The sequence below is a fragment of the Manduca sexta genome, chromosome 9 (genome assembly GCF_014839805.1).
Source record: "Manduca sexta isolate Smith_Timp_Sample1 chromosome 9, JHU_Msex_v1.0, whole genome shotgun sequence".
NCBI lineage: Eukaryota > Metazoa > Arthropoda > Insecta > Lepidoptera > Sphingidae > Manduca > Manduca sexta.
In genome coordinates this window covers 2565531-2583716 of record NC_051123.1, presented here as the reverse complement: position 1 = coordinate 2583716, position 18186 = coordinate 2565531, and the positions used below count along the sequence as shown (strand labels likewise).

The window sequence follows — 18186 nt, the reverse complement described above, 5'->3', positions numbered from 1 at the left end:
AAATAACAATTAATTAAACCCCTTCTGTAAACTTTAGGCTTCTGACAATTTCGAGCCTTATAAAGAAATAGCAGAATGAAGAAATACAAATTAATTCTAAAAAAAATTGGATTGTTAAACATTGCAATATAATTATTAATAATAGTAAATAAATATTAAATTAAAAATCCAAAAATGTAATTGTTTCGATCGATTACGTCCAAGTGAATGTATTAAAAAAAGTGTACTAGTATACAAAAAAATAAATAAATCAAATTGTTCCAACTTGATTTAGAGAATTATCGTACTGTAATTATCGATAGGGTTGAAAGTCGTTCAGCATCCTTCATCCTTTAAAATACATATTCGCCTATCAGACAAGCATCGTTCGACATCGGGCTGGAGTCAGTGCAAGAGCAGACACAGGACTTGAAGGAGAAGCCGAAGCCGGAGGAGGCGGCTGCGGTGTCGGCGGCAGTGTCGGCGGTGTCGGCGGTGTCGGCGATGTCGGCGCGGTGATCGTGGCGTGCGCCGCCTCGCCGCTGCGCGCGCGGGGCGCAGCACGCTCGCGGCACACGGCTCGCTGTCGCTGCTCAGTCCGCACTCCTCTCCACTGCATCACATCGTCACTTTGCCGTACCCGTTTAAATATTGTTCAATTTTCCTTCCTATAGTATGTAGACCTTAATCAGGAATTTTTGTGGGTAAGTGATGGTAGAAGGTTGTCAATATCGCCTCCAGCTACAATAATTAGTATTGCACCGTATAAGGACTTGGAAAGTCATCTCTGATAACCAATGTATTCTTTAAAAGATTTTTCTAACTTAAATTTCGGAACAGCGCGCAGATTCCTCATAGATTGTAATGTACAGTCAACCACAAAAGTAGCTGAACAAATTCAAAACACCTTAGGTACACAAAAATTGAGTTTGTCACCAACATTATTGAAAAGATAATTTTATAAGAAATATTTTGGTAGTTAAAAACCTACCAAAGACCTTTTTTTTAATAAATTATTTGTAAAACTTTGCTTATTCCCGCCGTAACTCGTGCGCAGAAAATGTATGAAATGCAAGGACGTCTGAACGAAAGCATTATACGTACATTACATTATCCTCTAAAAAAAACTAAAATACTTAATTCTCTCCAATATTTTTAAGCACGGTAGTTAATAAACTCAATCGCTACTAGTTATCGATTTAAAATAGCTTTTTCCGAATTAACTTTCAAATCAATTTCACTTCAACTTACTGCACATTTAAAGATAAGAAAAATTTTAATGGTAAGTTATAATAACAATATTTTCCCAAAACACAAGTACATTTTATGCAGGAATAAATGAATTGTAAAATTTTAACGAAAAGTTTGTTTGCAAAGTTAAATTATATTACACATTTCAATAATAATATAAAAAATTAAATCATAACCATATTTTGTGGACATCATATTATAAAAGAAAATAGTTTAATGGATCATTTATTATTATTACATTTGAGGAATGTTCTTTAATTGTTTACAATCACGTCATAATCTACGAGAGGTTTATTTTGATTTATAAAATTATAAATTACTATTTTAGAATATAAAATACATTCATCCTATAATAAGTAACATGTTATAAAATTATAATTATTAAGTAAATGAATAATCTATACGACCAAACTTAAGAGACAATTTATTTACTTATTATTTTAACACTTAATTTTTATTTTGTTTTATTTCTAAGGAGAATAGTACTTATAAAATGTGTTCGATGGAATAGTCATAATATTTTGTCCCTTAAGGCATTGTCCAATAAGTCTTATAATAGTTTCCGAGAATATATTTTTACCAATGAATATACATATATTATTTCAATTATTATAAACCGTAAAATTAAGCAAAGTTTAAAACATGTTTCGTTTTTTTATTACTAATGTGAATTCTCGGAGATAAATCCGATGTTAGCTTTACATACATGTCAGGTAAATGAGATTAATTTTTATATTGGAAAAATAAGAAAATGCAATATGTCATGGTCCCTTCATGTATCTACGGGACTATTTGAAAATTTTACTAAATATGTTAGTGACATAACTATGTTAGTGATATATATAATTCAATTTGTGCAAAAAATATAACTTAGTACTTTGGAATAGGGAGCCAGCGATATGGTATTGCGGTTTTGCAACAAATTACAATGATGAAAAAATAAAAATGTATATTACATCACCAATTTCAAAATGGATAACAATTTTTCGGTCGTAGTCATGAATTAAATTACAGTTTAACGCAATTTGAACTGTATCCCTTACATTCTAAAATCAAGTCTAAATTTAATACTTGAAACACTTTCAATGCGTTTATTGTCTATAAAGTTTAGTCGACATTGCGGAGAATTGTCGCAAATAGAAAAATCCAGAACATCGTGTAAGCGATAAACACCAACTGCGGTTGTTACTTTTATCTCCCGCTTCGTTGAATGTCACTGCACGACGTGCAATTGTGTGAAACAGTTTTGTAATCTAACTTTCTACGCAGATTGTTTACCAGAAATTGCTCTCTTGCTTGCTGGGACACGATAAAAGCCAAACCACTTTTAGAAATAATCAAATAAAATTGTTGTTTCGTTTCGTAAAATAAATTAGATTCGAAATCCTTTAGCCTTTTAATTTTGGCAGCCATACTCTTTGAAGTTGTGTGCGTTTAGGCGGTAAATATGAATAATGATTATGTGAAACATATTTGTTTGTTGCCAACAAGAATAAAACCATTTGCAAAGATGTGGATACAATAGACTGAAATACAGATTTGCCATACAACGAAGTAGTTGCATTCCCGCAAACCATGCTCAACTTAATAGCTGAGTACCAATCTCTCTACTAATACGTAGTGGGGCAACCTGAGCAATGAATATTTTTCTTGGGTATCTATTATTCAAAACGCCTTTGGAACAGTTCGAAACCGAATAAATTTTGAACCATCGACGTTCAGTATTAGAAAATATTTGTAATCCTACATTCAATGCTGTCGATTTATAGTTGTAACATGACTAAAAAGCTGTATAAATACAGATAAATCTGTACATAAGACAGCTAGGCGACACTCGTATTTGACACGATAACAGTAACGCGGGCTTTGGTGACGTCAGGCATCCGACTTCTCATAGAGTACAGTGACTTCTCATAGATGCGACGTCACTGTCATGACGTCATACATGTAACGCTTGACGATAGAGTAGAAAATCTATTAGAAATATAATGACATCTATTACAAGGTTGTTTACTTTAACAGCTATAAAATTTTTATAATTATCAAACTAGTCCTTTGCATTGTAAATATACATCTAATATATTTGGCATCTTCTTTAGGTTTTAAGATTACACTCGTTATATTGATTAAGGTTTTAGTTTTTATAATTTGAGGATTTAATAGGGTGGCACATTTTGTATTTGATGATCTGATTAGGACTAAGTGCTAAATGGTGAAAGTTGATCATAGTTTGGAAGCTAAGGGTAATTTGTTAGAGTTGCCAATTAACACGTTATTTAGGTCCGAAACCTAGTCTTATTTCCTTATTTTTAATTATTAGCCTGAGGTCCCAAAATATGTTTTTAAAAATAATTTTATATTTGTTTAATTATAATTATTTCATTAAAGTAAAAATGAAAACTGTTTTTAAAATATTTACACTCTCGGTGTAATTGTCACGTTGTAATAAGATTACATTTTGTGCTAATACTAGGAATTTTGATTTGTAATGTATAGATAATGTGATGCAATGTATTTCAAAAAGATACCAAAATATTTTTTTCGAAGTTTTTAAAACGTATTATGATACAATATGTATATCTAACACTTAATTCATTAAAAGTCTATATCTATTGTATAGTTAGTAATTATTACATTAAAGTTATAACTTTTTAATGATTATAATTCATTAAAAAAATTGCTCAATGCTTGTTTCATAATCATACCATTGTAAACGGCTTAAGAAACACTTAATATTTTTATTAAATTCTTAAAATATAGATTTCTGAATATAGTGTTAACATCAGACGTGTGCGTCAGTGACGTAAGAGCAGTAACGCGACGTTACTGACAAATATTATTTTTCATAGCGCGTAGTACAAAAGATGCGCAGAGACTTTTTGACGTCCACGTCAAACCCTTGACGCTATAATCGACATCTATTTTTAGAGAAGTATGCAACTTTCACGGCTGGTGACGTCACTACTAAAAATACTTTTTAAAAGCATTTTATACAATAAGATTACTTAATTATAAATACTGCACATTAATTTGTAAGATAAGAACGCGCTCCCACGTTTTAATATTTTTAGCTAAACCCTGTAAATATTTGGATATAATTGATACGTTAAGCGAATGACCAATTTTGAATGTCAAATTAGATTTATTTACATTTTTGATATACGAGCTTGCCGCTGCGTTTGACGTTTCACACTGTCCGCTGTAATTTGACGTTTAATTGTAATGTCACTGTCATTGACATTTTAAAGGAAATATGAACTTTGAAGTGACTGCTATGTAACCAATGTGGTTCTTATAGCATATTTGAGACGTTTCCTTGATTACAATAAAATAGTTTGTGGTAATTAACTAAATTACAAAGACTTGAAAAGAAAATCTAATTACAGCTGACAAATTTGAAAGTAATGACCATTTGTGCGTTTAGGGTCGTCCAATACCCCAAATGTCATATTTTGTAAATTAAATTCCCTAAGCTTAAGTTGTCATAAGTTTGTTTCTGTTGAATTTTTACGTGGTCACTCTAAAGTAATATTTCAAGATATTGTCCATTTTACAGATGTAACCTTTTGTAATCTTGAAAATAAATTATCGCTAAAATATGCACAACTGCGTCGGAGGCGTTGTTATATTGTGCGTGTAGTACGACCACTGCTCCTGAGACGCCAGGTTTGAATCCCAGGTAGGACAAAATTATATTTTGGTTTGTCTGCTCACTATATGCTCGGAGTCTGGAATTTTTGCTCGAAATGGTGAGAAGCCCGCACCCTATCACATCATGGGACGGAAGTCGGAACGTACTTGGTGAAGAGTGGGTGCATTGATTAATCTATACCTTCCCCTTTGGTGATAAAGTCACGTTGTGTGTTTTGCTTTATTTTTAATTACGTACAATATTGTCACCTTACTAGTAAGATTACCGATCCATCAGATATTCTGTTATTATTTTTTAATTAGATTTTAAAAATCGAACTTCATTATTACTTGTTTTTTTTACTATTCCAATTCCAATAAGTCTATTTAGAGGGGTCACACCAACCCTCAGTGGCGCAAAGTCACATTATCCTTTGCAAGCGAATGGTCCAAAAGTTGTTTGCCTTTGAATGTTGTGATAGTTATTAGGTAAATAAATGCTTTTAAAATTAAATTTTAATGTAAATACAAAGGAAAATTTTAAAAATTAACTTTCAAATTTTAATATTACTAAAGATTTTGAAGAATTACTTAGATTAAGGCATTTTTAGACGGTCTGGGAGCGTATTAGAGAAACTATAAATTGTACTGTTTTTTTGCGTTCGTTACATCGTTTTGTATAATTGTAGTCAATTCGCAATCAATTGTTTTATAAAATCATTAATATTAGACATCGCACAATTATTTTAATGTTATTTTTTACTGGATTTCATCGTTGTTGATTTTATGAGGATTTATTAAAATAATTTCATTAAAACTTTGTTTCATTATACATTTGAACCTACGTTAATTACTAAGTCTACGATGTCAAATTTTAAACAAATTTTAAATTATAAAACTTTATACTTGAAAATATAATTTTAAAAGAAATTACCATTCACATCTCTTCTCAACAAGTTTAATATCAATGAAACACAATCTTTTTGTAAAATAATAATTTATACAATATGAAATTTGGACATACTTCATCACCATTTGATCACTTCCGTATATCGTCATCTCCGATTGACTCAACAATTCCATCAGTATCTTTCCCTTCAGATTCCTCCTTTGTATTTTCTATATCACTAGGGACTTCCATACTAACAGATTCAGTTACTTCAGATGTTTCTGTATCATTTTGTTCAGTGACTGGCTCCTTCTCAAAACTTATGTATTTAGGTGTTGTGACATAATTTACGACAGGATTTGTTACTGGAGCATTGGTAACCACATTATTCTCTCCATTATTGGATGGAACATATACATACATTTGTCCTGGAGTTGCAGGATTTGGTTTTACATTAATATCCATTTGTAACCCATTATTAGGCAATCTAGAAGCTGGAACCAGCACTTGTTGTCCATTGATATTCATTATAACATAAATTTGATTATTACCCTGGGTAGTTGGTGGGGTCGTTACTTTAATGGGTTGTACCGGTTCGTTAACTATGTTGTTATTTGTTTGGATAATATAGTATCGACGACCCTGGTTGTCTACATAGACTGTGGGTACTTGAGGCACTCTATTAAAATCTTGGTTAACCAAATTTGAGGTAGTTGGCAAAACATAAATTCCATTATTGCTTGGCTGGTTCCCCGGCTGCAAAATAATAATTGGATTATTACCATTTACGGGCGACGGTGACGTCACACCTACATTTGGATTTTGCACTATGATTATATCTCTCGCAGGCTCTGATTTTACATTTTCATCGGATTCCGAGTTTATTTTTATAATTTCTTCTGATTCAGGGAAATGAATAGCGTCATCTACTTCATTAGATTTGTCTGGCCTCTCAGTTGAAAATGGAACTATTTTTGGTTCATCACCATCTAAACTGGATTCTTTGTCTAAATATACATGACTACCATCCAAGACATTATTAGCAGGTTTGTCAATCTGAGGAACTTGATCATTTAAATGCGGTTTCGGCAGTAAATATTCTGAAGACGTACTTAAATCACCTTCGTGGTGTGAAAGCTGGTGATAATAGGCATTATGGCGATTATTTATCCAATCTGCATAACTTACTTGTTTACTTTGATCCAACCCGTTCTTATGGGTGTCCAACCAATATGCAGGATACGACAAATCCTGTTTCCAAGGCTCTACATTGATTATGTCACTTGGATCAGATTCGTGCTGCAGAGTTAAAGCAGTCACCTTTCCTAATACTCCCTGTCCTAGAGATCCGACAGTGCCGACGCCAGAAGATAGGATTTCACCCAGGCCGCCCAAGAGTCCTCCGCTTGGGGTATCCAGACCTAAGTGAAGAAGTGCTCCTGGTGAAATACCAGATAAATCTACAGGTAGCAAGCCACAGCTTGCTTTTGCTACTAAGAGCAGAGTGAGGAGCATCTGGAAATCAACAAATCCAACATTAGTAAACAAACTAAAGGTGAAACATACATTAAAAGTAAGTACTGACACTCTCGGCATTCCTTCTGTAAGATTACCACCTCGCAGAATAGTCCAGCACCCTCCAAGACCTCTTCTTGACCATCATAGATAATACTATCGCCTGAGTGAAATTACTGTTATTCTAATTCTCCAAACAATAAAAGATATTTTTCTCGAGAGATTTTTCGTCCGTCAATTAGTTTAAATATTAATAGAGAACTATTTAACTCAAATTAAAAGTAATACCACTAATATATTTATCCCTAATCTCCCATATTTTTCACAATATTTTCCAAATTTTTCAAAATAGTTCTTGAAATCTCGAAATGACAATCCCAACAATATATTTAATTGTGAATATAACGTACCCGTACTGTCGCCGCCATGTTTGGAAACAAAATGAAGTATTATCACCAAAAAATAACCACATTACTTTAGAAAACCACACAACACGTCATATTTAGATAAATATGAGTTGATCTGTTTTTAATTACTATATCCATTAGAAATTCCTTAACAGTAACTCGTTCGAATAGATTAGCTTAGGCTAATAGTGTCCAATGACCGCCCTGGAATTCCTAAAATTTCCATCATCAAGCCATCATGGGGTGTTCCCTGAGTTTTAGTGGTCAAATTAGGGCTAGCGTCTAATAGCATTCATTATAATCGCATTAACCAAGACGAGGTCTCATTCGTCAATCTTGTTAATTTTACAACGGTATTAATTTCTTCTCTTTTCTTTATTTCATAAAAAAATTATAGCATGTTGTGTCTTCATACAATCTTCATTGCATACCAGAACCTATGTACTCGCATCTTGTCTGAAAGTATTCAGAGAAAACCGTTGTAAGATCCGAGTTCAAGTAGTAGGTATACATATATACTATCTTAATATATTATGTACTTTGTTGACAAAAAGTTGACATCTGCATGATGCCTAAAATACCAACACTACTAACAATAACAATCAAGTACAACTAATCTGTTTTTTCCTTATTTTAAGTTTGTTAGAAGTAAACGCAGGAACAGCTAAACTTATTTGAAGGACTTGACACGCGGATAGTCAATATCCTGGGTTAGCTGATAAGTTACTTTTATTTCTATACTTCGTTACCATTTGATCGACCCGTATTATATTCAAAGATTTACTTTTATTCAGACATCGTAAAACAGACCCTTAAGAACGTACTAATAGAAGCAACTCAGAAATTCGAAGTGGAATATTAGCTGAGATGCTGTCCACTTAAAATCGGCATTTCAAGTCGTCCCTATTTAATAAACAGATATCAACATCTCACATGATATAAGTTGTTGCTGTCAAACTCATCTATATCAGTTTCGTTTATTAACAACGCTGCTCAGCTGCGAATAAGCTCTTAAATGCTAACTTAAGCTTATTTAATGTGTTCTTGAGATACTACTCAAAGATAAGAATGATTTTTAATATGGCCCTAAGTCAATTTCAATTTATTGCACTCCACAATTGTCAAAATATAGGTTTTACAAATTGAGAAAAGTACATAATCATGGACCCTGCAGTCTCAAGTCTCCTAATGTCCTGAGTATACCAGATTATGCCGTTTGTTTGATCAAATAACTTCTTACTAAACCTAGTTTCTCAGAACATTACACGCAAAAAGAAAAGAAATGTAAAGCAAAGGAATATATGTCGAGTGAAATGTCCCGCTTACGGTTTACACTCGCAGTGCACTCAGCAGCCTCATGGAGTGAGTGCACTCAGCTTTAGTCGCTGTTTTCTTTGGTAAGTTCTGTAAAAAAGTATATGTAGTTCAAATAACACTTAGGTAATAATTTATAGTACTCATAGTACTGAAAAAGGGTTGGCAAACCTTGAATGAAGTGGTTGATGATATTGTTCCTGTAAAAAACTAGATGAATACAGCACAAGATAGATATGAAACTTATAATCAAAAGATGTTATATCATATAAGAATTTTAACAAAACTTACATTATGAGTAAAATCTCTAATACGACTAATGCAATTATTATGTATCTAATATTTTAGAGATGAGAAATAAAAAGAATCCAAATAAATAAAATGGTATAGTCCTGTGTGGCTTTTAAGAATGTATGCGATATGAACCTATATTCACTATCAAAATAAAATATTGATTATAAAACTATTTTTAAAATCTTGCTGTCTCTCTCTTATACACTTAGACTTCATTCAGTGTGAGATTTAAATAAATTTACTTGATCCGGTCCAATTTAAAAGTTTGCAAGCGTTTTGGTAATTCTTTTAAATACTAAAAAAATACATATATTCGTATGTTGTATTTTAATCTTTACAATGGTCGTTGAAATAAGAATGTACACAATGATTTTTATTAAAATTACATTTTAAACAGAAAAAAAATATATTTATTTTATTTTACTAATATAAATAGCCGTAATCCTTTAATCCTTTAAAATCATAATAATCTCATTCTATAATAAGAGTATGAATGCTTTCAAATGCTCCAGAAAGATAAAATTACGTACAACCATAATAACAATCAATAAACTGAACCGTAGTATATTGGTTTTGGGCGCAAAGCATCCACCGTGTAATGTCCAAGGTCTTCAATCGCGAAGGCACCGGCGCTCACGGCGTTCCCGAGGGAGTGCACTACTCTGTGAGGCCCTCCTACTGTACCAGGCAGGCAACTATAAATGGGATCAACCACATGACTCCGCACGCTCACAACGCACAGAAAAAGTAGAATAAGCTGGAAAAATAAACAGGTCTTATAGCCTTACAGGTACAGCCTAGTCTTATAGGTAAAATATGGAACAATTTTCTTATTCCAATGTTTCCTATAAAACGAAAAAATAAAACGTTTTTTAGTTTCCTGGTCAGGGTATAATCACATAAACGCGACGAGCAAGCCCGAATATACCTCTTATGTTAAATATTTTAAGTTTTTAGGTGTTTTTAAAGGCGGTTGCATTTTTCAATAATGTTTTTATAAAAATCACATAATGGATCAATTATATTAACAATACAAACCTGTAGATTGGTCGCCATGGTCTATGCTGGTGAGGTGGTAACGCTAGAGATCCATTATATATAGTCATTATGATACGAACTATTTAATTACTACACACATTTACAAGTAATTATCATTAGACCAAGTAAATAATAATATCAGCCCTGTATTATATACTTGCCCACTGCTGAGCACGGGCCTCCTCTACTACTGAGAGGGATTAGGCCTTAGTCCACCACGCTGGCCTAGTGCGGATTGGTAGACTTCACACACATTCGAAATTTCTATAGAAAGCTTCTCAGATGTGCAGGTTTCCTCACGATGTTTTCCTTCACCGTTAAAGCGAATGATAAATTCACAAAGAATACACACATGATTTTAGAAAAGTCAGAGGTGTGTGCCCCTGGGATTTGAACCTGCGGACATTCGTCTTGGCAGTCCGTTCCACACCCAACTAGGCTATCGCCGCTTTAGACCAAGTACTTGGAATGAAATATTAGCGGGTATCACCTCTGTATTCTACCTAATACTGAGTAGCCTCCATTATTATGGCGGGAGGGATTTTCGTTCTATGCTGGGCTCGGACGGGAGCGGCCTTCGGCTAATTACCCGGCTACGGCGAGGCAAAAGGAAGGTTATGGTTTTAAAAGAGAAAATATGAAGCGGGGCTTTTATTACGAAATTACTTTGCCACGCGAGCGGAGCTGTGGGCAAAAGCTAATCTATAATAAACCAGCTATGTGGCTCATTTGTATTACGTTACGATTGCTGTACTGAGGTCTTAGTGTGAGACGAAGGCTGTTTGCAGTAAAATAAAATAAAATACTTTATTTATCACATAGGCGAACAAAGTTACACTTATGATACGTCAAAACAAAGCATAAGAATAATTATTATTATTTCTAAACAACTATTCAAATTACTTATATAACTATTGACATTTTAAATTAGGGATAAAATTTATAATAAAAACAAGGTACAAACCGAAGTAACCAGCTCGGGCTGGCAAGTAGGGGGAAATAGAAGGATAAAGCGTTGCGGTCCTAACCTAGCTAACCTACCAGCCTTTCACTAGCTACCTAAGTGATGATTATCCGAAGAAGAACGGCAGAAGTAAACTCCGGGCAGTCCCGTTAACTTGTATCAAGACTGCTCAAATCGCTCCAGTAATAAAGGGCCTTTAATTATTACTACAATGTACAGGGTCATTTTGAAATTACGTTACTAAATGAAACAACATACTTCTCTACTTCGATATAACACTTTACAATAAGTTACTTTAGCCGTAGATGTATAAAAAAGTGCAAGTTTTGAACAAAATAAATTAATATTAATAAAAAGTTATTTTAATTTTACTACCACTACTATTACTCTTAGAGAATTTGTCGCATCGGCAACATCATACTTTCAGTCAGAAATACACGCATTAAAGTACAAAATGTTAAGAAAAGTCAAATTTTCTTTTTGTACGAACCGTAGATGCACCATTCGCGTCTCTACCCACCCCTTCGACGGTGAAACCGTAAACTTATATTCATATTCCGTGTTGGCACATTGACGGCAAAAAAGTTATGGCTGTATGTAATATCCATATTAGCTGTATTTATGTGAAAAATATGTAACGATCAGGGTTGTCGCACGGACATTTTGTGGCACCGGGATTTTAATCTCATCTATACTCTGTGAAAGATACTTTTTATAGGGTTTTCTAGGATTTGACATTCGAGTCTAATTTATTATGTTCCATTTATGATTTTATGCCCGATCCGCTATTAATATCGTTGTTCAACATTGTTAGATACACAAGTACATAAAACTGAAACATATTTTTTTATGTTTATTTTAACATCTTTTACAATACGGGTACACCGTGGAAAAGGTCTACAAGCCTATGGCCGGTATCTTCTGCTAGATGGACTTGTGCTCTGAGACCTGTGCCCGCTTCTGCCAGCAGCTCGTGGGCGACCTCGGGCACTGCCAACGGCCCTGGTGGCAGCAGATGGCAACTGATGCCGGCCATCAGGACAAGACAGAAGAGAAGCTGTAAATATATTTACTGGTTAGTATATCGCGTTCTGAACTTATCCAGTCAGGAACAACCAGATGTGTCATCGAGTAGAATTGCTCGTCAGTTGATACTGTAACTAGTAGTTGCCATAATTATTATAAAGTAAACACAGTATTCAGTAACAGTATATGTTATATAATGTGTAGGGAGGGGCGAAAAAGTTCTCGTGGAGACCACGTGCAGGTAAGCAAAGCGTTGGACGCCCACCTGCAACTGTACTGGATAATGGTCGTATGCCTTGTGGAAGGCCGCTTCAGGTCCATCTAGAAATCTTTAAGGGAGACGTATGCTCAGCAGCAGAAGAAGTTCATTACTTCATGTGCCTGATATTGATGTGCGTCAAAGTATATACAATATAAAAAAACAAATTTAAAAAACAATTATTAAGTGATATTAACGTCTCTAAATGTTTTCACATTTACAAGAAACTAGCTCTATCTGGCATGCGTTGCAAGGCCACGTAAATTACAATGAAGAGTATAATAAATAAACAAAATTCAAAAAAAATAGATGTATATTTTATTTAGTGCTTTTTATTCACTAAGGCAAAAAGATTAATTTAAAATGAAAAAAATGCTTATATAATTTTTTCGGGCCAGGAATCGTCGCGAACGTCCCCAAAACTCCCTACTGAAGATTCATCACATTCTGATTCTTAGTTTCGGAACGCATAGTGAACAAACAAAAAAAATCATATTCATTTATACTAGGAATTAAGTTAGAATGTAATAAATATTTCGTTACCTGTACTTTGAGCGCCATGTCTGTAGTTATATATTATTAACAATATACTGAACTATATATACTAGCTTAATGATTAGTTTTTAATAACTATCATTATATTGATAACCAGTTAGGCTTTAATTACAACGCACATTATAGTTGGTGGGTGAGTAGTATTCAAGCACTGATGTTGTTTGAAAGATTATCTGATCCATTTAGTAATTATTGCCTTGTATCGTCTAATACCTCTGGATTATATCAGTGTTATACAATAGGTACTATGACACTACGATTGGCAAGTTCTATGTGATTTTCCTGTCTGATATGGCATTGGCTTAAGGAATTTTTACTAACACTGCGTATCTGTAAGCCATAATATTAAAACTTAACTATGCTAATCTACGATTTAATAAAAATATATTACTAACCGAATTTTTCAATAAATACAAAAAAGTTGACAACCCTAGAGCGAGGGTGTCGTCTAACCGCATGTGGGTTGTGTGTTTCAGCTGATTTCCCACGGGCACATGCAAATGTACCGGGAATCTGACCTCTACACGGGATACTGGAGAGTTCTTGCAAACGCTTGCAATTTTTTTTACATATGTTGGACATTTATTAGTCTTTCATGCAACTCTTAAAAAGTACTACCACTGTATTTACCGCTAAATATTTTTGGGTTTTGGCCAAAGCCCAAGCCATGCCACGAAGGCTATATGCCGCAACCATCAATCGAGCCAGCCAGGAGTTAACATTGCCTATGGTCCGCCGTTCGTGACATGACATCCAACTGTTAATTGGACGGATAGAAATACATTTATTTCAATGGACATTTAATTGTGTGCGCAAGTATAAAGCGGAACGCTGTCCGAATTATAAAACATAATCCCTGAGTAATTTGCATTTATAATTTACTTTGCGTTTTAATTGTGATCATTTTATCAAACACCACATTCCCAAAGTATGTTAGTCGCATATTATTGGTAGTTGCAATTATTATGTGAACATGAAACGCACTTGTAAATCATGCCGACAGTTGCCTCTACTCACCAGTAACTTCCGTATTTTCCTCTGGTTGCTTTACACGCTGTACGGTGCAACCGTACATTTTCTCAGGTTAGTTTTTATTTACTGCGCGTGCGTCCCAATTACTTCAATAAAATGTAACTTAATTTCATGTCACAACACGGTACATATTTAGCCATCACGGGCAAAGTTCATACTTAGCCATCAAGGGCTGAGTTAACATTCAGCCAACAAGTGCCGCGCGCGCTAGCTTGTCATATCATCAAACTATCAAGTGTATCATCAAGGTTTTGGATTATACAAGTTCTATCAGTATTTACAGCATTTCAATTATCACACAAATAGTGTACGACTCACCAAGCAACCGTACACATGATAGTAGCTGCTCAACCTGCCAGTGACTACTGTCATTTTCGGAGCTATTTATTACTTGCTGGGCCTTCATACTTGCTGGCAACTGCCACCTATCAATAGCAACAGCCTCCATTGACTAAAAACTACACTGCCATGCTTATATGCGGTTACCTGTCTAATAAAATCAGATTACCAATTCAGTCCAACATCATATCAGAACCTACTCAGTCTTGCATCTCAAGATTCAACCATGCTACTAAACTAAGACTGACGTTTACGCGAATGTATTTACCGCACAAAATAAACTAGATGTGCATTTTAAAACGCAGAGAGTGCTGAAATATTCAGTATTCCGTAAAGAAATGACGGAAAATTACTCTTGGCACAGTTTCCTTGGACGTCGCTTCGCTGCCTTCTGACGGTATAGTTTAGCGTACAAATAAAACCCACTTAAATATGGTTGTCTTCATGTTTCTATTTTATTACACAACAATGATTTCTTATGTCATATTAATATCATGAAACTTATTTCATAAATATATAAATTTAAAATTTCATACACAAAATCCTTTTATTAGTAAATAATTATGGAACAATTTGAATACTATCATTTCAATATAACAATATTAAATTATCCATTTCAATAAGAAATGTAGTAGAAAAAACCGTAATTGGTAAAACATAATTAGTCGAATACAGTAAATTTTAATATCTGGAAAATATCAATTATATTTATTATTTCCATCCTTAAACGTAATAAAACATACATAAGTCTATATCCCTGGAGGGCTAAGCAGAAGTGCAACCAGGGCAATTTTCGCAAAGTTAACATAAAATACATATAGCTATTACTTAGCGCAAAGCACTGTTAATCCATTGTTGTTCATACATCCAAAATTGCCGAGTAAATAGCTCCATAAAGCACTCTTATTTGTACTTCCACCTCCAGAACCGAGGAGCATCGTCAGGATCTTAGAGTTAGATCCGAAATTGTTAGATCCCCCACCTAAAAATGATTGAAAGCTGGTATCCTGATTTTTGAAGATCGTGGGGTAGGACTGCTTCTGTCTAAGCAGTATTTGGACTAGCTGCATCAAACTCTCTGAGCTGATGCCGGAGTTGCCGCTCCCGCCGTTCAAGTAGATGGTATTTCCGAAGTTAGACGAGCCTGGAATACTACTAATTATCTGCAGCAAAATATTATATAGCCTCTGAGCACTGTTTGCATCGTTGTTACCAGATATTAAGATATGACTAGCTTCTTGATTCGACGAGACTAAAAGCTGAATTAAATTCTGGAGCACTTGTGACTGACCGTTATTTTGACTAGATATCAAGACGTTGTTGAATTGATCTCGATTTCCCAAGAGCTGAATCAATAATTGCGTCAGTTTTGCTTGGTTGTTGTTGTTACCTTGCGATATCACAACCTGGCTTTCGTTTTTCTGGCGGATTAGTTTCATCAGAAGCTGAATCAATCTCTCTTCACTGTGGTCATTATTGTGTTTAATGACAGTAGTAGACGAGTTCTTTTGCCGCAGTAGTTTTATCAATATTTGCAGTAATTGCATTGGATTGTTCTCATTTTTATTCCCGATCAAGACTTGTTGGTTACCATTCTTCTGGCACAGCAGTTCGATGAAAATCCGCAACAATTTTGCTGGGTTGCTCTTCTCTTGTGTAATAATATGTTCGGTCTCTGATCCAGGTTTCTCGTTTAGCACATGCAGTAAGAGTGTAATCAGCTCCGAGTCAAATACATCATGACTATCTTTATTTGGAAATATTTTATCATTATTTTCATTCGGAATCGTCAGCAGACCAGTCCAGTCGATATTGGGTTGTTGAGGCACGAACACAGGCGGGTTAGTGGGCCGTGGGATTGGTCGCGGTGTAGGTGCAGGCGGTACATATTTACCTATACTAATGCCCGGGTACGGTGTCGGACTGATAAGACCTGGGTAAGGTGTGGGGTCAGGGTGTGGTAAATAATTCCCATTATCTGGTTGATATATACCCAAATTCATCAATATACTCCAGATGGGGTAGTAACCCTGTACCACGTAAACCGGAAGTGAAGCAAAGTTAACCAAATTTGGAATCTGGAAACCAAGGTTTCCTTGGTTCCCATTCTGGAATAATCCGTTGATGAGTTGCAAGCCTGGGAAGGGGTTCGGCCGCCCGCGCATCAGCAAGACCACGTAACTTGGCACGCAATTTTTTGGGAGCAAATGAAGCTGGTTTAATGGAATAAATTTCCCCTGTCCTCCTGTCGTGACAAAAAGGAATCCTGATTTCCCGTTGAGAATGCTAAGCAGTTGTGCCAAACTTGACTCACCGGACTGAAGACCGTAGAGGTCATTAAGGTTCAATATTATTATACTTTGGTTGGCCATGTTAAGAGGATTATTTGTTACATCAGGAACACTCTGTTCCCCTGGATAAGATGTATCAAACGACGGCTGAACCGGCCCACCAACCGTAACAGGGACATCGGTAACTGTCGTTTCTGGGAGAGATCCAGCCTCGTCGGGCTTCTTCGTAGTGAGGTTTTGGAGTGCGTTGATGACGTCATTGAGGGTAGGTCGTGGCCGATTGGCTTGGACGGATCCATCCGGCGGGCGGACTGCGGATCCTGATATGCTGACGCCTATGTCTCCATTGACATCCTTATTTGCCACGGTGATTGAGCTGGTGGCAGATTCACAGGCTTTGCATGCGTCGCTGTCTACCACGGGCACACTTGTGGCCGCAGCCACGAGGACCAGACAACAAATGACCTTAAAACAAAATGTAAACTTTATTAAAAGTTACCATGTTTCATCTGTAACATTATATTCACCATTTTTATCCTTTAATTAGTTTAGTAATAATCAGTTTAATGTTTGTACGGTTCTTTGTCTCCATTTGGATGTAAAGCCCATGTTACAAGTTGCGTTTGCGCGGTGTTTGAGGCGAAGTGATGAAAATTTTTAAAGCAATGGAATATTCAACAAAACTCTTTATACTTTTTAATATTCTACATACAATGATTATTGATTAAAAATAAAAGAAGCCACTTAAAATAAGAACAAAAATATTAATGATAATATTCTAAATGATACAATGCTAATATTTACATGAACTTCTATTGTGAATAATATCTAAAATTATATTATATACTAATAAGAGAAATAAATTGGTAAATTTTTCATGGAATCTTTAGTTTCCACAAAACTATAACTATTATCGAAGTTGTGTAAGAGTCCAACGAACCTGTGCAATTCGCCTCATCTTTCCGTATGGCCCAGACTAACGTGATGTCTCCTTAAATAGTTACATTGCAAGCCAGCAATCGTTGTTATCACTAAAAATGAATCTATCGATTATTAATTCGTATTTAGTTGTAATGAACAGTGGCGCCGAAACACAGATAGCCTTTACGTTATCTATTCTTCAATTTTCTCTAATTGAAAGTCAATGTTTATAGTATTTTTTTAATTATGTGAGATCTGGCTGATGACAAACCTAAAGCCATAGGCAAGATAGATGCCTTTTTACAATCGTTAGTGACATCGTTAGGATATATTCCGGTACATAACTTTAGTATTAACGAATATAGAAAGATACGTTGGCTAGGTACGGCCCCTAGTCACCTGACGTTCAATATTGCGTACCCATGACCGTGGACAATCAATTCTAAAATCATCTGGACTGCGTGCCTTGAAAGAAATAAATA

The 18186-nt window shown here is 34.9% G+C and overlaps 3 protein-coding genes across 6 annotated transcripts in view; 1 reads left to right on the top strand and 2 right to left on the bottom strand.

Moving 5' to 3' along the window:
* The window catches only part of LOC115448919 (calcium/calmodulin-dependent protein kinase kinase 1), an 89009-nt gene extending 83332 nt beyond the window's left edge, over window positions 1-5677 (top strand). Inside the window, exon 11 of the mRNA XM_037437004.1 lies at window positions 357-5677. Coding sequence (XP_037292901.1) covers window positions 357-498 — 142 coding nt within the window. The 3' untranslated portion in view covers window positions 499-5677. The remainder of the gene's footprint in view (window positions 1-356) is intronic.
* A 119-nt stretch (window positions 5678-5796) lies between these two features.
* LOC115448931 lies at window positions 5797-7932 on the bottom strand. 3 transcript variants are annotated; one of them, XM_030176562.2, is made up of 3 exons: window positions 7675-7931; window positions 6938-7264; window positions 5797-6505 (listed from the first exon to the last, which is right to left on the bottom strand). In XM_030176562.2, exons 1-3 carry the CDS (start codon window positions 7690-7692, stop codon window positions 5900-5902), a joined length of 951 nt encoding a protein of 316 aa, XP_030032422.2. In that variant the 5' UTR covers window positions 7693-7931; the 3' UTR covers window positions 5797-5899. The 3 variants fall into 3 exon arrangements, with proteins under 3 accessions (XP_030032422.2, XP_037292902.1, XP_037292903.1); XM_037437005.1 differs by having other exon boundaries at window positions 5797-7264; window positions 7675-7932; XM_037437006.1 differs by lacking the exon at window positions 7675-7931 and adding an exon at window positions 7335-7602 and having other exon boundaries at window positions 5797-7264.
* Window positions 7933-14981: 7049 nt separating this feature from the next.
* LOC119188876 overlaps window positions 14982-18186 on the bottom strand; it is a 28010-nt gene continuing 24805 nt past the window's right edge. The window contains exons 4-5 of one of the 2 annotated variants that reach the window (XM_037437003.1): window positions 17724-17741; window positions 14982-17248 (exon numbers count right to left, since the gene is read on the bottom strand). In XM_037437003.1, the coding sequence (XP_037292900.1) occupies window positions 15317-17248; window positions 17724-17741 (1950 nt within the window). In that variant the 3' untranslated portion in view covers window positions 14982-15316. Of the gene's footprint in view, window positions 17249-17723; window positions 17760-18186 lie in introns of both variants that reach the window. The other variant, XM_037437002.1, reaches the window with a different exon arrangement.